The sequence below is a fragment of the Morus notabilis genome, unplaced genomic scaffold (genome assembly GCF_000414095.1).
Source record: "Morus notabilis unplaced genomic scaffold, ASM41409v2 Scaffold180, whole genome shotgun sequence".
NCBI lineage: Eukaryota > Viridiplantae > Streptophyta > Magnoliopsida > Rosales > Moraceae > Morus > Morus notabilis.
The window spans coordinates 20,744-45,368 of NW_010361879.1; the positions used below are offsets into that span (position 1 = coordinate 20,744).

A 24,625-nucleotide genomic window follows, 5' to 3' on the forward strand; every position below is an offset into this window, starting at 1 on the left:
TATAAAATTTTGTTTAAATTTAAAATTAATTTAAATTTAAACTTTTAATTATGATATATTTATTAGTGATTGAATGTAAGTTAAACTTTTTATGAGTCTTTATTAGTAGAATAAAAAAATTTATAAAGCTTTTTAAATATTTAAATTAGTTTAAATATAAATTAAATTTTAAATAATATAATTTTTAAAATACTCTTAAAATAATAAATTAAATTTTAATTTTAATTAACAACTTAATAGAAGAATTTTTTATAAATATTTTATTATTTAAGAGAAATATATGTCACGTTTTAAAAATTAAAAAATAAAATATTAAAAGGAGTATAAATGGAAATTTTTATAATTAATCTTTTTTAAAAAAAAAGCCAAAACCAGTCTATAATAATAGCATTTCCAAACGGACCCTAGTTGATGTCGGTTCTCTGCTGTTGTCGTTTATGAGATTTTCGTTGTTAACGAAAAGGGAGCTATTCCAATTGTCGGTGTTGAAAATGGCGCCAAAGAAGAAGAAGAGCAAGAACAGCGAAGGCTCACCGTCGCTGGAGCGACCTTCCGCGCCCACTGGAATGTTCTCCGGCATGGTCGTCTTCTTAGTCCCTATCGGAGTCCCCATCCGTCGTTTGCAGGTAAACTCTCTCTAAACTCTCTCTATAAACAAACCAGTCTTAGTTAGTTAGTATGTGACCTTGAAAGCAATTGATCAGATATGGAAGCAGAAACTGCAACAAATGGGAGCCACCATTGAAGACCGTCTCACCAAAATCGTCACCCATGTCTTCGCCATCAACTCCGATTCGCTTCTCCAACAGATTGACGCCGATCGCTTGTCCCGATTCCAAGGAGTGAGTTTTTGTTTTGTCTCACCAAGAATTGCGGAATTAGGGTTACGAATTTCATTTTATTTTTATTTTTTTGTCCTACATTGTTCATCTGAGGAATGTTCTCCTAGTAGTGCAGGAATTGCAAAATTAGGGTTTTCAATTTCATTTCTGTTATATTGTTTTTGTCCTCCATTCTTGAAATGCGGAATATTCTCCAAGCAGTGCACGAATTGTAAACTTAGGGTTTCGAATTTAATTTCATTTTTATTGCATCTTACATTTTTGAAACCCGGAATGTTCTCCAAGGAGTCTTCTTTGCAAAATTAGGGTTTTTGATTTTTTTTTCCTTTTTATCCTACATTGTTGAACTCCGGACTATTCTCCAAGGAGTGAGTTTCTTTGCAAAATTAGTGGTTGGAATTTTTTATTTTCATTTTAAAATTTTCGTCCTCCATTCTTGAAATCCATAATGTTGTTAGGAGTGAGTTCTTTTGTTAGCACGAATTGCAACATTGGGGTTTTGAATTTTTTATTTTGTCATATTGTTGAATTCCGGATATGGTTTTGTGAGAGGGGAAAAAGAGAGTTTTGGTCTACCGGTGGTTGGAAGATAGCTTGACCTCGGGAGAGAAGGTGTCCGAGGACATGTATGACATCAAAATGGAGTCTGAATCTGAAGCCGAAGAAAGCGCAAAACGCAAGGCTAGTGATCAGAAAGAAGAACACAAGGACCAAGAAGAAGATCGTGGCTCAGATAGTAAAAAGATCAAGTCTTATGATACTAATGTTGATAGCGAAACTAAAGCTACAAGTGAGACTGGTTTGAGCAACTATAATCCGCCTGACTTGAACAAGAACATAACTCAGATATTTGGGAGGCTCATTGACATATATAGAGGTAAAAGCCCTAATGAAAGAAACAATAATTGTTTTCATATTTTGTTTCTTAAAGAATTCTTTGGTTTGGCGAGGCAAAAAGAATACCGTATCGGAATGGTGCTACATTTTACCGTTGGATTACATTAGACTTTAACAAAAAATTATGCAGATATAACAGAATGTGATGATCTAATTTCTTACAAAGTAGAACTATGTCGTGAGGTGTATTCTTTAACCTACCAAAGAATTCTTCTATCATATACTTTTGCTGATTAAGACATATCTATCTGGGAAAAGCGTTGGGCGATGATAGGAGGTCATTTAGCTATTACAAGGCAATACCTGTTATTGAGAAGTTTCCTTTCAATATTGAGAGTGCTGAGCAGGTCAAACACTTGCCCTCCATTGGCAAGTCCATGCAAGATCATGTCAGTATAAGTACATTTAAACATTTATTTTTCTAGTCTTGAAATTTAGTCTTCATGTCCAATTAGGTATTGTTGGTGTATTCCTTTTTGGCAGATTCAAGAGATTGTCACCACTGGGAAATTATCCAAGTTGGAGCATTTCGAAACAGATGAAAAGGTGTTGGAACTGCAAAGGTTCTCTGATTCAAGAACTTTATTCGCTATTTGGTTCTTTGGTTGCCAAGGCTCTTGGATATTACAGTTGAGGATCTCCTATGTTGCTTGTGGTACACTAGGACTAGTGGCTGATTTCAAGTTAGATATTTGCAAATGTTTGTTTTAAGTTACAACAAACAATAACGTCAGTTTCTGTTGCTTTCATGTTTATATTTGTCTTTTAAGAAGACAATTGAGGTGGAGGAATATTTTCCACGATTCATTTCTTTTATATGTATATGAATAGAAGTAGAAATGCACTTTTTTTTTGCCTTTTTTTCTTGTTTTTTGTTTTTTTTTGTATTTTTTTTAATAACATCAGTTTTGACTTTGAATGGCTTTTGACACTTAATACTGCTTATCCTTCTTGTTTATTAATTAGGTACGAACTATTAGCCTATTTGGTGAAGTTTGGGGCATTGGTCCTGCCACTGCGTTGAAATTATACGAGAAAGGACACCGAACACTGGATGACTTGAAGAACGAAAGTTCATTAACAAATGCACAGAAGCTAGGTCTAAAGTATTTTCACGACATCAAGCAGAGGATACCACGTCATGAGGTCTATCTATTACTAGTTTTCCTAATTTGTTATATTGTCTTACCTTTACCAAGATTTAATCGGTGCTCTTTTTTTTTTTTGGCTTTTGATGTATTAGGTTCAAGAGATGGAATCCCTTTTAAAGAAAGCTGTAGAGGATATTTTACCTGGGGTGAGCTAAATAATGTTTAGATTGAACTGTTAAATCAACATACCCGAACTTAAATTTGTTTTGTGGTCATCAATAGGTGCACTATCTAAATGTCTCCTTTTGTATGCTTCCATTTTTAGATAAGTCTGCATGATTCGTACCAGGTGTAATCTCTTTCTTTGCTTCATTTTGAACATGTGCAATGTCGTTTGGATTTTGAGTGTGGTTATTGGAATTTGAGCTTTGTTCCTCATTATCCTGGGAAAGAGATCAAGGATGAACAAATTGCATGATTGCAAACAGAAGTGACGACCTTCAGTTTGTTAATTGCTTTGGAGACCAGGAGTATTTTGCAAAAATAGGTGATATAAATGAGAAAAAAGGGGATTTTGATGTACCGTTCTACACATTTCAAGTTTGGAAGTCATTATTTCAGTTAATCTATGAGGCTCATGCTGTGATTACAAATGAATATTTGAAACTTAAACTTGTGATCCATTCATTATTGAGCTTTATATTTTTCCAAAAAGCTATGATTGTGGTTTCCTTCTCTGGAATTTTAATCTTCTAGGAATATTAATGCACTCTCAAAACCGCTAGTATACTTAAAGTGGATTCTTATTAAGCTAAAACTGGAGGGGGTTTTTTTTTTTTTGCCCCTCTTGAAAGCTAAAATTGGAGTCTGACTTTTACATTTCCGCGGTTCGAGTCTTGACAACCAAGAATTTAAGAGTTCTTTGGCTGTTTGTTTTCTTGTTTGTATTGATTTATCTTGAGGACATCTTGTCTTCCTTTGGAATTTATGTTTATCATCAATGGAATGATGTTCCTTATAAAAAAAAAAAAAAATGAGATGCCGTAGTTGAAAATAAAAGTTGTAAGTACAAAAGATACCCTCTAGAAGACTGAGAGAACTACCTACACATAAATCAAGTTGCAATTTATCAACCTGTAAGCTGAAATGTTAAGCCTTGTCTGCAAATTGAATCTGCACTCTAGCATGAGATTCTGTATTCTTTTGATTGAAGGCATCCGCTTCTTGTAGGTGGTAGTCATCTGTGGTGGATCATTTAGACGCGGGAAAGCTTCCTGCGGGGATATGGACATTGTTATCACACATCCAGATGGAAAGAGGTACAGACTCTACATTCTGTCTATCTTTTCTCTTTCTGAACTAGAGTAGAAGGAAAAAAGATGATCATATTTAAAGAGAAGGGGAAAAAACACTGAAGCTTTTGTTAAGGATAATGAATATTTCCCATTGAACTCTGCTTGTAAAAAGTAAAAAAGTTTGGGTCCAACTTGCCAAACAACAATACTTGGGGTGCATTTATGCAAAAATCTTGTGGCATTTCCATTTATTGATTAACGTGCATTATCCACTGGACTATGCTAGCAACAAACTTTCAAATTGAGGGTCTCATTTGCCAAAATTGAAGATTCTGTACTCAGTGCAACACCAAGAAGCTCTGAGTGCACTAGTGCAAACAACCTTATATTATGTTGTGGTTTTATTCCTAGATCCCAGTAGAAGCATATCTGTACGATAGATTGACATTTGTCTATTGGAATTTATAGTTATTTTGTCATGTTCATTAACATTTTTTTTAGAAGTTGCTAGCCAGTTTGTTGGTAGCTTAAGAGAGAATTTATTCTCCACGCTATTTCCCTATTCTTTTGGATTTCAAATTCAACATTACTAACATGTCTCTTACAAGTTAATAACTTAATTTCATTGTTTGATCCTTTGTTTGGTCTTTCAAGCCATAAAGGATTTTTACCAAAATACGTCAAGCATTTAAAGGATATGAATTTTTTAAGAGAGGATCTGGTTTTCAGCACTCACAGCGAAGAGGTACTTAGCTTTTGCCTGTTCAACTTTTTTTACCGCTGAAGTTATTCAATTTACATGCCCAGTATTTTCTACTTGTACAGAAAGTTTTTGTGTTGTTGAGTTATGCTGTCCCACTATTTTTTCTTTTTACTTATTCTTTTGCATCTTTTTCCTGGAGGCTTCTTCTTTTAGATTGCTGCAAAAGTTTTTTCTCAAAATTTTTTGGGTATAAACATAGGAAGCATAAAGAGGAAGCAATGCAAAAAATATGAGATACGAGAGGTTCCTTGTCTACTTGGACACTTATCTGGGAAGATATTTGAAAAAGCAAGAAAACCTTGCAGTGCATAATCTTAAGGGTCGTGATTGTTTTTTGTTCCTTTAGTATTATGGCACGAACAGTTTTGAATCAGTTCTTACATGAGTTTAGAATTGGTTTGAAATTGTATAGAATTTCCTTATGCAATGTTGGATGGTCAGCAAGAAATCCTATATTTTCGTTTATTGCCATAACTAAAATAGATTTGAATCAAATTTTTCATGAATTTCGAATTGGTCCGAAATTATATAGAATTTCTTTAAGCAACGACGGGGGTCAGTGGGATTAGAAGAGTTTTATAAGAACCCTAGTTTCTTTATCTCAGTTTTTCTAGAAGTAGCAACATGGATATGCCAAATGATGGAATTCATTTTGAGAAGTGAGAAAGTGGATTGTTTCAAAAGGAAGTTCAATGGTCAACGGTGTGGTCATCATCGAGGTACTCAAGAATGCTAGAGGAGATTACTTGAAAATAACGAGGATTAATGGTGGAGCAGTTAGGAGCATTATACTACCAGGAGACAACAAAAAGATTGGCTGAAGCAGGTTAATGGGAAGGGGAAATTAGACAAGAGGAGAGTCAAAGAGCCCTTGGGTGAACATGAAAGGAAGAAAGAAGATGATATGGAAGCGGTTATATCCATATAGAAGCCAGAAACAGTTGGATTGATGGTCTTACTCTCAATCTCTGAAACATTTATTGCCTCAAAGTGATTGGAGAGGCGTGTGGTGGACTCCTGGAAATTGCTCCAGAATCGTTGAACCAGACTTTTCTGCAATACGCAAAGATTAAGATTAGAGGTCCAAAGGAAGGTCTCATGCATTCAATCCTTGGGCTCTTCAACATCAGAAATCATGAACGATGTGATATTCAGGCGTTATGCAGACATGAACGAAGATGATCAGGTGGCAACTAGATTCAAACGTGGACAATTCCATGCAAAGTATAGCGTGGACTTGGAATAGAGGGCATACATACGGAGATACAACCAAAGAGAATTTGGAAGGTCAAAGGACGCAAAGGAACTATCAGGGAAAGCAAAGAAACCCTCGAGGAAGAAAGGGAGGAGAATCTATAAATAGTGCGCATGCGCCACAAATTAATGATTCGGTGGGCCTTAAATTTCGGATGGAAAACGAATTTGAAGCTTTAAATCTGTTACAGATATACGAAGATGTTTCAGATAGCAAATTAGAAAAAAGTTGCCCTAATGGATTAGCAATGAAATCAAGTAATGGGCCCATTAATGCAAACAGTGAATATGGCCCAGTGCCTACTAGGAAGCCCATGAAATCAAAATCTGATCAATGGGCTCTTGAAGAATTAGAAAAAAGTTGCCCTAATGGATTAGCAATGAAATCAAGTAATGGGCCCATTAATGGAAACAGTGAATATGGCCCAATGCCTACTAGGAAGCCCATGAAATCAAAATCTGATCAATGGGCTCTTGAAAAGGAAAAAGGAGTTGTAATAAGCCCATGTCCAACTCATTCGGCTCCTAGCCTTGGATTGGATCTATGCGGAGACATGAGATTTTTCACCGAGGCAAAATTGCGTCGTTCAAACCTAGAGAAAAAATTTATTTCACAAAGGGTGAAATAAAGTCTGCGTCATCCAGCAGAGCAAGGGAAGAAAATAACGAAGGAAAAAGCCAGGCATCATTCAATCAAGAGGTGGACCATGCAAAGAAAGGAAACCATGATATCCAAGCGCAAAACAATATGTTCTTACAGAGATATTTTAAAAACAAATGGAGGAAACCTTATATGTGGGCTTTTTAGGAGGAGGATGATTTTATGGAAGACAGAATGGAGGTGATGGAAGATTTTCTGGACGAGGGAGAGGAAGAACTGGATGCTAATCAGTTTTGGTTTCCATTAGAGAGTGAGAGTGAAGATTTGGAAGATCAAGGCTCTTATATTTCAGACACGGAGGAGGAAGAATTAGAGGAACAGGGGGCGATGATATCATTAAGGATATATCAGGTTTGTTTGGATTAGAGCCAAATGGGGGTGCATCTTCGGTCAAGGGACATGTAACTATTCCTTTGCATAGACCTGTTTTAGAGAACTCATTAATTCAAATGGGGTATCACTCATTCGATTTTCAATTACAGGATGAGGATGTTTCACAAAGAGAGTCAAATTCTTTTACGCAACAAGGTCCTGTTCAATCCTGTGAAACTATGGCCATAAAAGATCGTACCTTTTAAATTCTCCAAAGAAGAATAAGAGTCAAGATGTATGTTTCTTAAATCTCCTCCACAGTTTCTCTTAAAATGGACAAGTATATATCTATATTGGAGTGTTTACTTCTATCGACTTCTAGATAGCTCCTACAAATGATGCTGAAGGTCTGAAAAAAAATATATATATATATATATATATATATAGCAAAGAAAGACCTTCATTGTTGCAGAGGTCTAATGGTGGAGAAAGAGGTAAAGATAGATGTTCATATAGACTTAGTTTTTGGGCAACTAATGAGAACTAGTATTTATTTGGCATAATCATGAATCTAGCCATTTGTCTCCATATGAAAGAAGCTTAAACCCCAAAGCCATATAATCACCTACATCAAGCACTATGCAAAACTCATGTTATAAACTTATTCCACCGACAATATAAAACAACTTTATGTTGCCACATATATACATATATTTTTTGAACCTTCCAAAAGTATTCCTATATGAAAAATATAATTCAAAATCCTTACATGCTAACCTCATGCTTCAAGGAGTGTCGCCACAATCATTTGGGTATTACAATTTTTCCCTCCTCATAAAAATTTTTGTCCTCTAAATTTTGGGGTTCCAATCTCTCCACTTCAATAGCAATTCTAGAAAGCTAATGATTCTATAGTTAGTAGACTTTTTAGTCCCTTGACGTTCTAAATAAGTCACCAAAAACGTTGTGCTCTGATGCCATTTTTTAGCGCCCCCTAAGTTAGCTGGTCATTCATCAATTTACTTTTATCAACTACCCTAAAAAGTGCTCGTAGGAATCCTTGGAAATCAATATCTCAAGGTCTACAATCACTTCTTGAGCAGAAGAAATGAAAGGTGGGAGATGGAAGTATTGTGAGATTTTGGGAAGACCACCGGTGCAGTGATTAGCCTTTTGCAATCACTTTTCCAAGACTTTATAGTCTTATAAATGATAGGGAGGTGAAAATAAAAGATGTATTGATCGTGGGAGGTAATTCCGTTGTAAATTGGAACTTTGGTTTCTGCAAAAATCTCAATGAAGAGAATATGATCAACTTTTGAAGTTGTTGCAGGTTTTAGGGAATTTTTCTCCAAATCCTTCTAGTGTGATGTCCGAATTTGGGAAGGGGATTCGAATGGGCTTTCATGTATTCTTTCTTTCAATCCTTGATAAAAAATCCAAATAATCCTCGCTTTGAGCCTTTTAAATCCATTTGGAATCTTGTGCTCCTTGTAGAGTTAAGGTATTTGCCTGGTTGTTTTTTCATAGAAAGTTGAATAATTGTGATGTAGTGCTAAGACAACGCTCTAATATATCCTTGTCTCCTAGCTGGTGTGTTATGTGTAAAGACAGTTCTGCAACAGTAGACCATTTGTTTTTGCACTGTGAGTTGGCTAGGAAGTTGTGGTGGAGTTTTGGAAGTAGCTGCTATACCTTGGCCTTTTCTTGTGCGATGTAATTCTATAGTTGTGGAGAATTTTTTCAGATTTAGGAGGGACAAAAAAGCCAAGAAAACTTGGAGAGCTTTGATTCTAGTTGTTTTATGGGTCATCTAGATACAGAGAAATCAGAATTTTTTAGGATAAGGAGATGTCTTTTGAAGATCTTTTTGTTAAGGAAAAATTTCTTACGTCGCTATGGTCACAGATGCAGACTAGTTTTCTGTATCTATTTTGGTTTTGATTTTTTAGTCTTTCTCATTTGTAATATTTTTTCTATTTTCTATGATGGAATCCTCTTCCATCTCGAACCTTCACTTGTAATTTTTTTTTCGTTTAATGAAGTTTCCTAGTTTCTTGTAAAAAAAGACAAGGAGATCCGTTATCTCCCTTCCTTTTCACCATTGTAGCTCACATGCTTGGGAGATTAATGGACAAAGCTCTAGAATCGAGAGTTGTGGAGGATTTCTTAATTGGTAGAGAGGGGGTCTCAGTTTCACACTTCCAGTGTGCGGATGATACGTTTTTGTTGGGGGCAAAGCTTAGATAACATCAGGGATGATAAGGTAATTTTGGAATTCTTTACACTTTGCGTTTGAAAATGAACTTGGGGAAGAGTACGCTGGTGGGTATTAATATTGAGGAGAATCTAATACAAGAATTTGCAGTGGCCTTGGGTTGTGAAGTGGGAGAATGGCCCATGAAATATTTGGCTTTGCCATTGGGAGGGAACCCGTTGTCACTAGAGTTTTGGTCTCTAGTCCTAGATAAGGTGAATAAAAGATTGGATGGTTGGAAGAAAAGTTTCTTATCGAGGGGTGGGAGGCTAACATTGATTCAATCCGTACTTGCGAGCGTCCTAATTTATTACATGTCCTTGTTCAGGATTCCCGGTTTGGTGGTAGATTATCATGAAAACTGATAAAGATGAGAGAAAATTTAATAATTCTCATTAATTGGAATTAATCATTTACAGGACAATACAAATCAATATAAAGAATTCTCTAGGACCGAAAAAAAGGAAACTATCTACGCGTATTATAATCCCATGATTCCGGGGATGTCAAAATGTCAATCTTTCCTAAAATACACACACATGCACATACTCCTGTCATTCAGAGATTATGCTAGTTGTACAATTCCACACTCCCTCTCGAGCTGGTGAATAGGTGTCATCCATTCCTGGCTTGGAAATGATTTCATGAAAGATTGCACTACTGATTCCTTTTGTTAGGGCATCTGCTAGTTGATTCCCTGAAGATACATATGGTGTGCAGATATGACCACATTCTAGTTTCTCCTTGATGAAGTGTTTGTCTATCTCGACGTGTTTGGTTCTGTCGTGTTGGACGTGATTATGAGCTATGTTAATTGTTGACTTCTTGTCACGATAAAGCTTCATTGGGCCTTCCCACTTGATCTTCAAGTCATCTAAAATGATCTTTATCCAAAGCAATTCACACTCCTTGAGCCATTGCTCTGAATTCCGACTCAGCGCTAGATCTTGCAGCACGTTTTGCTTCTTGCTCCCCCATGTCACCATATTACCACCAAGAAATGTGCAGTAATCATAAGTAGATCTTCTATTTATAGGAGATCTTGCATAATCTGCATCTGTATAGGCTTCTAAAGTAAGCCTAGTATTTCTTTTGAATAAAACTCCTTTGCCAGGGCTTCCTTTCAAGTAGTGTTATACTTTATATGCTGCTTGCAAGTGTGACTCCCTGGGATCATGCATGAATTGATTGATAACACCTATTGAATAAGCAATGTCTTGTCGGGTATGAGCGTTGTAGATAAGTTTTCCTACCAATCACTGGTACATTCCTTAAGTTTCCCTACCAATCACTGGTACATTCCTTTATTTGCAGTCGGATCTTTTGTGGCTTCTCCAAGCTTTTGATTAGGCTCAATAGGAGTAGTCGTTGGTTTAAAGCAAGTTTACTTGTTTCCTTCAACAAATCTGTCACATACTTCTACTGTGAGATAAAAATGCCTTGCCGTGAGTATGCAACCTCAATCCTAAGAAAATACTTCACCCTATCAAGCTCTTTTATTTCAGACTCCCTGATTACACTTTTTCAAAGCTTGCTTCTCCTTCTCATCATTTCCGGTAAAAATTATATCATCAACATATACCAAAAGTGCTGTCACTCCCCCTGAATCAGAATGCTTGATGAAAAGTCTGTGGTCTCCTTGGCTCTATCTAAAACCCGTGTCTCTCATTACTTTAGCAAATCTCCAAAACTAGGCTCTAGGAGATTGCTTAAGTCCATATAGAGCCTTTCTCAATCTGCAGACTTTATTAGTTGTTCCTTTCAGTTAAAAATCTGGTGGAATGCTCATTTAGATTTCTTCTTCCAAGTCTCCATGCAAGAATGCGTTCTTCGCATCATACTGTTGAAGCTCCCAATTAAAATGAGCCGCCAATGAGAATAAGATCTTCACTGTATTCATTTTTGCAATGTCTCTTGATAATCAACACCATAACTCTTACTATAACCCTTAGCAACCAATCTTGCCTTATACCTTTCAAGTGATCTGTCCGCCTTGTATTTCAAAGTGAACACCCATTTACAGCCTACTTGAGTTTTCCCTTTTGGTTGATCAACAATCTACCATGTCTTTTTTTTTCTCTAGTGCATCCATCTCTTCTCTCATAGTATCTCTCCATTATCTTGTTGATAAGGCCTCAGAAGTTGTGTTGAGACTCGCAAGAAATTTTTTATGTGATGGTGAGAACCGATCAAGAGACACATAATGAGATAATGGATATAGTGGTCGGTTTTTGCATTCTTTAGTACCTTTTCTAACAACAATAGGCAAATAAAGATCATTTGTGTTTGGTTCAGTAGCCGGTGTGTGTGTGAAGGAGAATTAGAACTTACCATGTGTTTATTAGCAGAGCCCGGGTCAGAATCTTGGACTTAAATTGGATATGAAACAATCTTTCTCCTTGAGTACACTTGTGGAAATCTGTAAGAGTCATAAATGGGTATTGACGTAGATTTGGGCATACTCTGGGACTGCCATGGATTGGACATGTACGGATTCAGTAGAGTGGACATGAACTTTTTCAGAACTTTGATTTTAGACATACACGGATTTAGTATTTTGGGAATTTTGAGAAGAATTTTGAGAACTGGACGATGGTAAAGTGGAATGGAGGAAGTGGACGATGGTAAAGTGGAATGGAGGAAGTGGACGATGGTAAAAGTGGAATGGAGGAAGTGGACGGTGGTGGAAGGTCAAGAAAATCATAGTCTGTATCTTCCATTGGCAAAGTCTTCCCCTAACGATAAGACTGTGAAAAATATGGTTTGCTTCAGCAAAAGTGACATGCAGAACGGTAAAACTTCTTTGAAGGAGGATGATAGCATTTATACCCTTTTTGGGTAGACGAATACCCAATGAAGACACACTTAACTGCTCGAGGGTCCAGTTGTCCTCTATTCTGACTGCGAACGTGAACAAATGATGAGCATTTAAAAACTCTAGGTATAAGACCATTTGAAGTCCTGAAGTGAGGATAAAATTTTGAAAGTACTTCCATGGGTGTTTTGAAATCCAACACTCTTGAGGGTAATCTATTAATCATGTATGTAGCTGGAAGAACAGTCTCTCCCCAATATGTTTTAGGAACGTTCCCATGGAATAACAATGCCTGAGTAGAATTTAGTAAGTGACCATTCTTCCTTTCGGCAACCTCGTATTGTTGGGGTGTGCTTACACAAGATGACTCATGAATGATTCCTCCTTTTGAAAGTAGGGAGATAAGACTTGATTAAAATAGTCTTGTGCATTGTCAGAACGAAAATTTTTTATTTTACCCAGTTGGTTTTGAATCATTGAATGAAAATTGGAAATGACATTACTCACATCATATTTGTGTTTGAGTAGGAATATCCATGTGACACGAGTACAATCTTCAACTAGAGAAACAAACCAACGTGACCCTATAATTTTTGGAATTGTAGAAGGTCCCCAAATATCACTGTGAATCAAATCAAATGGATGAGAACTTCTTTTATTACTAGTAGGAAAAGATACACGACTATGTTTGGCAAACTTACAAACATCACAATGAAAGTCTGTAATATCTAATCCTTTAAACAAAGACGGAAACATAATGTTTAAGACTCTAAAACATGGATGACCAAGACGAAAATGATGAAGCCAAATGACATCTTTATTCAAGGAACTAAGTAGTGACGAGGACAATTCATTTTTGACTCTCTTCAAAGTGCTTGGTGCTTCAATATAGTAAAGCCCGTTCTTCTCCTTAGCAAGTCCAATCTTCCTGGAAAACACAGTAAGAAGGATAGAAATTCAAATAACACTTTAGATCTTTTGTAATCTTCTGAATTGAAACAAGATTGGCAGATAATTTTGGGACACGAAGTACATCTTTGAGGACAAAAGATGGTGTCAAATGTATGTCTCCTAGACCTGCTACTATGGCAAGGGAACTATTTGCTACAATAATTTTCCTACTGCTTGTACACGGTTTATAGGTACTAAAATGCTGTGAGGAAAAAGTCACGTGATCGGTGCTTACGAATCGATTATTCAAGGGTCCTCAAAACTCTTCTCAAAGATGTAATCCAAAAGAAAATGGAGACTTACTTGAGAACACCAATGAGCATGCACCAGAAGGTTTTTCAAGTGATCCAATCAAATCTCAGAGTTTTTCAATTTCTTCACTGTTATATCCTTCCTGCTTCCTTTTGTCACTTTGATTTACCTGCTCTGTCAGAACTGCCTGATTGTGCAGTTTCGGTTGTCCTCCTCGACCCCATTCCCGGCTTGAGGTGGGTAGCTTCCCATTCAACTTCCAGCAACACTCCTTGGTGTACTTTGGTTTCTTGCAATAAGTGCACCACAGGTTGTCACAGTTGTCCTGATCCTTGTTGTCTCTCCCTGTGCGTCTTGACACGTCTGCTTTTGCACTCTCCGTTTTTCATGATTGTTCAACCTTACTCACGAAGGCTGATCCTTCTAGAGTTTGAGGCTCAAGCATAACACTGCTTCTGCTTTGCTCTCCCCGGATCGCGGAAATGTTTCCTTGAGTGAAGGTAACTCCTCTTTGCCGAGAATCTAAACTTTTACTTTATCAAATTCAGGGTTGAGTCCAGCAAGAAAACCATAAATCCAGTCTTTTTTAATGAACCTTTTTAAATTGCAGCATCATCGGCACATTTCATTTCAATGACCCGATAATTGTCAAGCTCCTACCACAAATTTTGCAGCAAGTTTGCATACTCTGTCACGGACTTGCTCCCTTGTTTGAGTGCACCCACCTTGACCTTAATCTAAAAAATCTGGCCTGTATCTTGAGCCTTAGAATAAGTCTGTCGAACTGCGTCCCAGATTGCCTTTGTCGAAGTCAGAATCATATAGATGTCGCTGATTTCAGGATCTGTAGAGTCCCACAGCCAGGACATGACCATCCCACGCATCAAAACGTGGGTCTTTTGGTTTTGGTCTAGTTCCAAGGAGATGACTCTATCTTCCTTTTCGCTTCAAATATGTCGGAACAAATTGGGACCACTTCAAATAATTTTTTTCATTCAACCTATATGAAGCCCTAACGTTCCTATTGATTGGTTTGAGTTGACTTTCTCGGATTGAACAGATTTTGTTGTGTTTTCCACAGTCGACATGATGCTTCAGGAAGCTATTTCCGATTGATGGAATAGAGCAAGAATTGGGTTGTTTTTGCAAATGAAGGCCAAAAGGGAACAAAATGGTGGCAATGAAGGCCAAAAAAAAAAAGCTGCAACGACAATGAAGGCCGGAATACGGACTGTGATGAATAAAATGTTGCGACGGCAATGAAGGCCGGAAAAGATGAACAAAACCCAAAAAAGAGCCTAAGGCTCTGATACCATATCGTGAAAAGTGATAAAGATGAGAGAAAATCTAATAATTCTCATTAACTGGAATTAATCATTTATAAGACAATACAAATCAATATAAAGAATTCTCTAGGACCGAAAAAAAGAAGCTATCTACGCCTATTAATCCCATGATTCCGGGGATGTCAAAATATCAAAATCTTTCCTAAAATACACACATTTACTTAGTCCTATCAAACAAAGATTATTGCTAGCTGTACAAATTATGCTAGCTGTACAATTCCACAGTAGACATGTTGGAACTGATGATGAGAAATTTCCTTTGGGATAATTTTGAGGAGGTAAGGTTAGGAGTTTGGTGGCTTGGGAGTGTGTCGAAGGCAGCATGGGGATTGGGAATTTAAAATGGAAGAACTTGGCTATGTTAGGTAAGTGGCTTTGGAGATTTCCATCAGAAACAAGACTCTTTGTGGGCAAAAGTCATAAGAAGTAAAAATACGGTATGAAACCAAATGGTTGGGATTCAAACCTAGTAGCTAGGGGATCTTTAGAAATTATGGAAATTTATTTCTTTGGGGTTGAATGTTTTCCTTCAAAATGCAAAACTTAGAGTTAGGGACGAGACAAATTCTTTTTTGGAGGGAGAAATGGTGTGAGAATGTATCCCTAGAATCCTTGTTCTCTTGTCTATTTAGAATTTCAAATCTTCCTAATGCTTTAATCTCACAGATTTGTTCACAATCCAATAACAGTGATCCAAATTCGAACCTTGGTTTTCGAAGAGGCCTCAATGATAGGGAGGTAGAGGATTTGCATTCTCTACTTCAGTTAATTAATTCTCTCTCTTTCCAGCCTTCTGTTCCTGATCATAGAGTGTGGTTGTGTGATCCTAATGATTTTTCGTGTCGATCTCTTATCTCCTCCTTAGTGGACAGATCTGATAATCACAATTTTGAACCCTATAAATTTATCTGGAAATCAAGTGTCCCCCATAGAATTAATGTTATCGCTTGGTTGGTGGCGTGGCTGGGATCAGAAAAGAAACCCTCATATGGCAGTTTCCCCTTCTTGGTGTGTCCTTTGCAGAGCCAGTGGGGAATCTATGGACAACTTACTGTTGCATTGCCCGGTGGCTAGTTCGGTTTGGCAGAAATTAATTTTGAAGTTGGTTTTTCTTGGGTTTTACCAGCTCATTGTAGCTCGGTCTTGACGGAAAGTTTGGCTGGTTTGAATCTGAATAGCATGTCTAAAGTTTTGTGGAAAGGTATGGTTCTCTCCGTTTTGTGGACTTTGTCGTCGGAGAGAAATGCAAGAATTTTTTAGGAAAAGGTGATGGATATTATTTATCTTTTTGAGAAAGCAAAGTTCACAGCTTCCTTATGGGCTGCATCTGCAAGGCTTTAAGGGTTTTCCCTTTTCTTTGGTGGTATTGAATTGGAAGGTGTAGTAGGCACTTTAAGTTTTTGGTATTTCTGGATTTTTTATCTTGTATTTGTCTCATCTGGGAGGATACCTTATCCTCTTTTTGTAATTGATGTATTTAATCAATAAAGTTTTTCTTATAAAAAAAGAATATAAATAGTTATCATCACTGTTTTTTTACTACCATTTAAGCATTTTCCTGGACATGTACCATTCAGGTTGTTCTTTTTTTTTTTTTTCACTTTTTTCAAACTTGGACTCTCTACAGTTCGCTCTTTTCATATTAACTAGCCAAGAGTACAACGTGACAGGGTACTGATTCTGGTGTTGACACGTATTTTGGTCTTTGCACGTATCCTGGAAGAGAGCTACGACACCGCATAGATTTTAAGGTACATGTTGACATCTCATACTCTGGACTTGTGTTATTTTGTTGCTCTATCAAGAAAATTTTCATTTGATTTAGTGTTCTCATAATAGGACAATTTCTACCTTTTTTCTTAAGGTGTACCCCCGTGACATATTTGCGTTTGGACTGATAGCATGGACTGGAAATGATGTACTAAACAGGAGGTATATCTTTTTTGACCACTTTCGTATCTGTTAAAAACAAAGATTAGGATCTTCAGTGGTTGTTTTTCATGGAAGCCATCTCTTAAGATTAGGAGAAAGAAGACACTACTTCTCAACATGAACATATTCTTGAGATACGATATGTAGATTTAGCTCAACCATACCAGTTGATCGATTTAACACAATAAAGCTAGTGCTAGTTAAAAGAATATTGATTAGGTGTCGATTAGTAATGGCGTAAAAATAAATCCTACCCATCATTCATTTCTCGACTTTCTTATCCGGCTCACAAGTCTATGGTCTATACCTGTAACTTCTTTTTGTCCCCGGGAAAGAAATTGAAAAAGTCTCCAGCCACAGAGTAGAAATTCTTCCAAGTTGACCTAATCCTGGTTTGCAGGTTGAGACTGCTGGCTGAATCAAAAGGATTTCGGCTCGATGATACGGGGTTGTATCCAGCTACGCACGGATCTCCTGGCAAACGGGTAACTACTTGGAACTTCCTCCTCCGAAATAGCGGCGATTGTTTTTCACGGTTCATTTAATGCCATATGTGGTTCAATGACAGGGAACAAAAGCTACCGCGAGTTTGAAATTTAACGAAGAGAAAGAGGTGTTTGATTTCCTTGGCTTCCCTTGGCTTGAGCCGCACGAAAGGAACTTATGATGATGAAATATGAATAGTTGTGTTGGCAGTGTTTGTACATAGCAGAAGCCCACTTGAGTTTTGTAAATGTGGAAAGCTCCTAACCCTGTTGTAGCGATAGAAATGAAAGAAGTTGGGAAGTTATTTTGTTGCTTCTGTCGTAGAACAACTACTAGAAAACTTCCGCTTGGGAGGATTTTATTTTATTTTTTTTGTAAAGAGTTTAGCCGTTTGGACAAATTTACTCGAGTATCTACGGATATTTCTTCGAATATATCTGCAAAATATTCACTGATATGACAGATGCACGCGTATAAAAAAGAGTAATCTTATTTGTCCGATGGGATTAAGAACAGAGTAAAGTTTATATTGCTGTCCGTACAAAGATTTTCAAAGTACAAAACCAATATAGTTTGTATGATATATTAGTGTATCTTCCACCACATATCAGTGTTGAAGTGTAATTACACATGACTAGTCATCAAATTCGATAAACTAACAATATCTGATTTATGGGTTGATAATGGGAAGAGATTAAGAAACATACATGTGATACATCAATAACTACATTCAGAATAATTTAAGAATAATATCTTGACAAATGTATTCTCTAGATCGAGATCAAAACTTACTTAACGCTTTTTAACATGTTAAAAACTCATTTTGGTATTAAAAACACTTTAAATATGTGTACTTAATTATGTTTGATAGTTAATTTCTATATAATATATTGAATTATTGTGTCTTATTTATAATGAGGATGTAAAATTGTATTTGAATCATAATTTATATATAATTATGATAATTTCATACTATACTATTCAGACATAGCTCTCATATTGAATTATTTTTATTATTAAAGTGGTTTAAATTAAATAATATTAATTGCTTTGACATTTTGTATAATTTTAATAAAAAAATTTTAAATTTTTTTAAGATATCTATTTTCTTTTATATAAATTATATTTGAATCATAATCTATATATAATTATGATAATTTCATACTATACTATTCAGATATAGCTCTCATATTGAATTATTTTTATTATTAAAGTGGTTTAAATTAAATAATATTAATTGCTTTGACATTTTGTATAATTTTAATAAAAAAATTTTAAATTTTTTTAAGATATCTATTTTTTTCTTAAAATATCTGTCGTCGACATTATCCACAGATAAAAACCTCAACAACCCCATAGACTCGACATTTTCCATCCATTGTTAGACCCAACTGGTAGTTGTCGTGGGTAAAAAGCCATCCGAGACAAGAAGAAAAAGGATCTCTCTCTCGCTCTCTCTCGCACTCTCAGTCTCAGAATCAGTAATTAGAAAACCCTAACACCTTCTCCAATTCCATCTCTCTCTCTCTCTCTCCCCGGCCATCAAGATCAAGGTGAGTCTCAGCTCTAATTAATTTCTCTCTTTTTTGTTTTGATCTTGATATTGAGCTCTGTACTTTGAATGTTTTCTTCATCACTTACGTTAATCTAATTTATTTTTCCTCTTGCTTGCTCTCTCGAATACCACCGTTGTTAGGGTTTGCAATTTCTTTTCTGTAATTCTCAATTTTTTCAATCAACAAAACTTCTGTCTTTTTGGTGTTGATGTAATCAAGTTCGTTTTTTCTTTCCCTACTGTCGTTAATTATATCTTAATGACGAAAGTGATAATTTAATTCGTTCTAATGTCCTATTCTGTGACTTGGGCATTAAATTTTTCCCCAGAATTTTTTGTTTCTCTTGAAAATACCGACTTTTTCTGAGAATTTGTACTAGTACTGATTTAAACTGTCTCAGGTGAACTAGAAAAATTCAAGCACAACACAACCATGGGTCAAGGCACCCCCGGCGGTCTCAACCGGAAAGGCTTGCCGGGCGATAGGAAGCCCGACGGCGGCGACAAAAAGGAGAAGAAGTTCGAGCCTGCAGCTCCACCTGCCCGAGTTGGCCGCAAGCAGCGCAAGCAAAAGGGCCCCGAAGCTGCGGCCCGGCTTCCTGTCGTGACCCCATTGACTAAGTGCAAGCTCAGGCTTCTGAAGCTTGAGCGGATCAAGGATTATCTTTTAATGGAGGAGGAGTTTGTGACTAACCAGGAGTGCCTAAAGCCCCAGGAGGAGAAGGCTGAGGAAGATAGATCCAAGGTTGATGATCTCCGAGGCTCCCCAATGAGCGTCGGTAATCTTGAGGAGCTCATTGATGAGAATCACGCCATTGTTTCATCGTCAGTTGGGCCGGAGTACTACGTTGGCATCTTGTCCTTCGTCGATAAGGACCAATTAGAGCCTGGATGTGCAATTTTGATGCACAATAAAGTAAGGCTCTCCCCCCATCACCCCCCCCCAATTTAAATTGAATTGAAAGTTAGTGTTTTGGTTTCTTGTGTTTCATAGATTATATTGGTGGAAACAGTGCTTGGGATTTTTGTTTCATGTTTGTTTGCTGGAGAAAATAGAGGAAGGAAGGATAATCGGAAATGATCTAAGTGGAGGACTTGCTATAACGAGAATTTGTAAAGTGGGTTTTATGGTTAAACCAAATTGGGAACCTAATTCTCTGTTTTTAACATTTCAAACCAATGTATACTAGGCGTGTGTGTAGGTATGTTTGACATCCTTTGATAAGCTATAATTATATGCTTCACTTCTGCTCCGCGGATATCAATTACTCTTCTATTTTGGAGTTCACGATTATTGCATAATCCATACACGATTTTTTACTGGCTCGTTAAGCCCTCAAGTATTTGCTATTGCTTCTTCTTCTATTTTTATTTTTTATTTTTTATTTTTTTTTTGTGTGTTCCGGGATTGTGTCCCCCTTGGATTTCCTTATAATTTTAGTTTTGAGCGCTGTTTGAAATGGGCTACCTTCCTTTGGCCGAAAAGTTTTCAGTTATGACATGGTGTGCTTGCCAGCGCTGTTTGAAATGGGCTACCTTCCTTTGGCCGAAAATTTTCAGTTATGGACATGGTGTGCTTGCCATTGATCTAGTTTCCTGGGCTTAAGTCTCTTATAATATTGTGATCTCTTGTAGGTTCTTTCCGTTGTTGGGCTGCTTCAAGATGAAGTTGATCCTATGGTGTCTGTGATGAAAGTTGAGAAAGCTCCACTGGAATCTTATGCCGACATAGGTGGATTAGATGCCCAGATACAGGAGATAAAAGAAGCTGTTGAGCTTCCTCTCACTCATCCTGAATTATATGAAGACATTGGTATCAAGCCCCCGAAGGGTGTCATACTGTACGGAGAGCCAGGGACTGGCAAGACTTTGCTAGCAAAGGTTTCGATATATATATTTATTTTCTCTTTGTTTTCCTCCTTACTGAGATATTGCATCTTATTATGTCTTTGTGCGTTGCACTTAATACACATATAGTTTTTGCTTATAATTTGCTTGACTTGTGTTCTCTCAGGCAGTTGCAAACTCAACCTCGGCAACTTTCCTGCGCGTTGTTGGTAGTGAATTGATTCAGAAGTACTTGGGAGATGGCCCAAAATTAGTTAGAGAGCTCTTTAGAGTTGCTGATGATCTCTCTCCTTCGATTGTCTTCATTGATGAAATCGATGCTGTGGGAACAAAGAGGTGAGCAATGAATTTTCTAATGGCTTGATTTTAGATTGCTGTGTTTGAAGCATTTAGGATCACTAGTTTTGTAACGTGCTCCGCACGTATTGCCGTGTTGGAGACAGTTGAAGAGTTTATTGTTTACCAAATAATGAGAACTTCATTTATACAATCATTTAACGATTTTTGAATTTATTTTGAAAAGGCAGTGTAAAGATAACAATTGATAAAAAAATTAAGTAGGGATACATTTGAAAAAAATTATTTTAACCAACCAAAAATAAAATAGGATAACATATGGAAAAATTACTCTCATATGAGTAAAGTGACGAATAATATATTTTTAAAATGCACACAGAGAAGTTAAAATGAAAAAAAAAAAAAATCACAAAAGAATAAAGATAAAAAAAAAAGAAAAAAAAAGTAGCGGGGGCAGCCCCATAGAAAAGTGTTTTGGCTCTTTTATGTATTGTTAGATTAAATTAGATAATAAAGATAAAAATGTAAAGAAAGGAAAAAAAAGAGAAAAGAAAAGAAAAAAGAAGCAGTAGGATAAGCTGCCACGTGGCAGCATAAGGGGGAGAAGAGCTTTTGGCTCTTTTATGTATTGTTCGATTACATATTATCTTTATTTACTTTTGCAGATACGATGCGCATTCTGGTGGTGAAAGAGAAATTCAACGAACCATGTTGGAGCTTCTTAACCAATTGGACGGTTTCGATTCAAAAGGAGACGTTAAAGTAATTCTTGCAACAAACAGAATCGAAAGTCTTGATCCAGCTTTGCTTCGGCCTGGTCGAATTGATAGGAAAATTGAATTCCCTCTTCCTGATATCAAAACTAGGAGAAGAATTTTCCAGGTACCCTTGAAGATTAACTTGATCATATGAAAGTTAGAAATAATCCCCTCATTCTTACCTCAAATTTTAAGTGATCAAGATTTCATTGTCTTGTAGATACATACATCAAGGATGACATTGGCTGATGATGTCAACTTAGAAGAATTTGTCATGACTAAGGATGAGTTTTCTGGAGCCGATATAAAAGCAATATGCACTGAAGCTGGCTTGCTTGCTTTAAGGGAACGCCGTATGAAGGTGAGAGCTACACTCTACTTAAAAAGATTATCGCAACCAGAGTCACAGTTGTAGATTCTTCAACTTGCAAAGCGGTTTTGTCATTATTAATAATTTTTGTTGAAAAAGGGAAAAGTAAAAGAATGAAATGCAGAGAAATTGATGAGAATTAACTCTATGTTGTTAATGCAACATTACAATTTTTTTTTTTGTTTAATAGAGCAGATCGGAAACGAGAAATTCATATAGCTGACCCCAATTAATTTGGGATTAAGACTTGTATTTGTTATTGTTGTTGAAAAAAAACTTGGTGGTGACTGTTTGATATCTGCGCTTCAGGTGACACACGTAGACGTCAAGAAGGCGAAGGAGAAGGTGATGTTCAAGAAGAAAGAAGGGGTACCAGAAGGACTTTATATGTGAAATGATTTTAAGTGTGGTATTTCATTCTTCTAAATAACTTCATTTCACATTGGCACAAAACCGAAACACGAGACTGAAAATGAGATTTAGTTGCGCCTGGTGAAGTAATGCTTAATGAGGTGCCCCAGTGTTTAGCTTGAATGGAAACAACTGAAGGAATGATAATATGTAATATTTTCTTATTTACAATAAATAGTTGAATGAGAATGCTGTAATGTAGTCAAAGTTCTTGTAAAAGCCTTTTGAAATTTTGCCAAGATTCAAGGACAAGTAGATATTATTGTAGTTGCAGGCATAATTCTAGTGATAATTCGAAGCTTTCTATAATAAAGTGTAGAGTTCAAATCTTCTTATTCCAAGTTTAAAAAGTAGCATGATATCTTTAGGTCAAATAAACAAACCAATGGACATTTTCTTGGTTCCCTAATGTATTGTTAATATTGTAAAATATAACATGTCGGATAGTGTAAAGAATTATGCGTACAATGTTTATCGAGAGGATGAGAGTACAAAAGTTGTACTTCAACCTTACCAATCCAATGGTTGAAACTTGCTCATATTTCACTTAACTTAAATCTAATGGTTTGAATTTAGTCCATTTGGCTTGCTTATCTTCTCACACCTCACACTCTTACAGCACCCCTCCTTTTCTAATTTTATCTTCATAAATAATTATATATAGAGAGTGGATCATGCATTTGTTTCTTCAATTATTTTTGTGATTATATATAATATAACTTTGTTGATTTTTGTTGACAATATTTCCAATTTTATAACTTTTTAAAGAGTTTACATAATCATTATAAAGAATATGATTTTATTTTTTAATTTGAAAACAGTCATGGGTCAGGGTTTTTTTTTTTTTTAGAAATATGAATTGTGGAAACTATATATTTCCAAGTTTCTCTTTACGTATGTTCGCACGACTTAATTATTATCATCATTTGTTATAAATGATGGTTTTTTTTCTGTTTTTTTAAGAGTAATTTCGTAGGGTTTTTTTTTTTTTTTTTTGTTAGTGAGTAATCAGGTAGATAGCTGATAGTTATCACTTTTTTACTTTTTGTTTGCATTCTTTTTTCTTTTAAAATTTTTAATTAAGTTGTATAGCCTTTTTCCATCTACGTATAATGCAACACTAGTAGTCTAAGACCTTTTGATCAAATAACTTGTGTACTTTTTTTTTTGAGAAGGAACTATCGCTGCTACTATCATTAATTAGTTTGATTGAATAATCTAGGATCCCTTTTGGTGATTCTTTGCATATGGTTGGTATATTGACCTTCAAAAGATTGCAATATGTTCTGAGTCTCAACATATATATATCAATAACAACGTGTTCTTTACCTAGTCACTTGACTTCTTGATCTGAATATATATGTCTCTCTGTGTGTGTGTGTAGGGAATTAAGGAATTGGCTTTTTGACAAAATTGTTGATGATGTAATCGAGAAACTCAAAGATATTTCTATGGTAAGGGAAGATTATTTGCAGGGCCTGGTTGGAGTTACTAAACACATTGAGGAAATTGAATCACTGTTGCATATTGGCTCATTAGACGTTCGTGCTGTTGGCATTTGGGGCCCAGGTGGCATTGGTAAAACAACCCTTGCTCATGCTGCGTTTTGTCGACTATCTTCTCAGTTTAAAGCTTGCAGTTTTCTTAAAAATATTCGAGAGGAATCAAAGATAATACGTGTATTTTCTTATTTACGATAAATAGTTGAATGAGAATGTCCTAATGTAGTCAAAGTTCTTGTAAAAGCCCTTTGAAATTTTTCCAAGATTCAAGGACAAGTAGATATTATTGTAGTGATAATTCTAAGCTTTCTATAATAAAGTGTAGAGTTCAAATCTTCTTATTCCAAGTTGAAAAAGTAGCATGATATCTTTAGGTCAAACAAACAAACCAATGGACATTTTCTTGGTTCCCTAATGTATTGTTTAACGTTGTAACATATAACATGTCGGATAGTGCAAGGAATTATGCGTACAATGTTTATCTCTATCTATAAGAAGAGAGGATGAGAGTATAAAAGTTGTACTTCAACCTTACCAAACCAATAGTTGAAACTTACTCATTTTTCACTTAACTTAAATCTAATGGTTTGAATTTAGTCCATTTGGCTTGTTTATCTTCTCACACCTCACACTCTTACACCACACCTCCTTTTCTAATTTTATATATAAAGAGTAGATCATGCATTTGTTTCTTCAACCATTTTTGTGATTATATATAATATAACTTTGT

At 36.0% G+C, this 24,625-nt stretch overlaps 2 protein-coding genes across 4 annotated transcripts; both read left to right on the forward strand.

Annotated features, from left to right (window-relative positions):
• The first annotated feature begins 429 nt into the window (after positions 1-429).
• Positions 430-17,609, forward strand: LOC21388674 (DNA polymerase lambda). 3 transcript variants are annotated; one of them, XM_024167362.1, is made up of 13 exons: positions 430-626; positions 705-842; positions 1,404-1,719; positions 1,998-2,128; positions 2,223-2,285; positions 2,706-2,885; positions 2,983-3,036; positions 4,061-4,149; positions 4,780-4,870; positions 16,407-16,487; positions 16,601-16,668; positions 17,069-17,153; positions 17,237-17,609. In XM_024167362.1, exons 1-13 carry the CDS (start codon positions 438-440, stop codon positions 17,333-17,335), a joined length of 1,584 nt encoding a protein of 527 aa, XP_024023130.1. In that variant the 5' UTR covers positions 430-437; the 3' UTR covers positions 17,336-17,609. The 3 variants fall into 3 exon arrangements, with proteins under 3 accessions (XP_024023130.1, XP_024023131.1, XP_024023132.1); XM_024167363.1 differs by lacking the exon at positions 2,223-2,285; XM_024167364.1 differs by lacking the exons at positions 17,069-17,153; positions 17,237-17,609 and having other exon boundaries at positions 16,460-16,487; positions 16,601-16,670.
• An 884-nt stretch (positions 17,610-18,493) lies between these two features.
• Positions 18,494-22,721, forward strand: LOC21388676 (26S proteasome regulatory subunit 4 homolog B). The gene is made up of 7 exons (XM_010100744.2): positions 18,494-18,707; positions 19,111-19,625; positions 20,345-20,590; positions 20,724-20,893; positions 21,520-21,736; positions 21,833-21,973; positions 22,292-22,721. Exons 2-7 carry the CDS (start codon positions 19,143-19,145, stop codon positions 22,373-22,375), a joined length of 1,341 nt encoding a protein of 446 aa, XP_010099046.1. The 5' UTR covers positions 18,494-18,707; positions 19,111-19,142; the 3' UTR covers positions 22,376-22,721.
• Positions 22,722-24,625: the final 1,904 nt, after the last annotated feature.

Bases quoted from the DNA above. Each gene is read 5' to 3' on its own strand.
- LOC21388676 (XM_010100744.2), top strand. From the start codon at position 19,143: ATGGGTCAAGGCACCCCCGGCGGTCTCAACCGGAAAGGCTTGCCGGGC. The intron at 19,626-20,344 runs GTAAGGCTCTCC...GATCTCTTGTAG, and splicing joins CAATTTTGATGCACAATAAA to GTTCTTTCCGTTGTTGGGCT. The intron at 20,591-20,723 runs GTTTCGATATAT...GTGTTCTCTCAG, and splicing joins GCAAGACTTTGCTAGCAAAG to GCAGTTGCAAACTCAACCTC.
- LOC21388674 (XM_024167362.1), top strand. From the start codon at position 438: ATGAGATTTTCGTTGTTAACGAAAAGGGAGCTATTCCAATTGTCGGTG. The intron at 627-704 runs GTAAACTCTCTC...GCAATTGATCAG, and splicing joins TCCCCATCCGTCGTTTGCAG to ATATGGAAGCAGAAACTGCA. The intron at 17,154-17,236 runs GTAACTACTTGG...GTTCAATGACAG, and splicing joins ACGGATCTCCTGGCAAACGG to GGAACAAAAGCTACCGCGAG.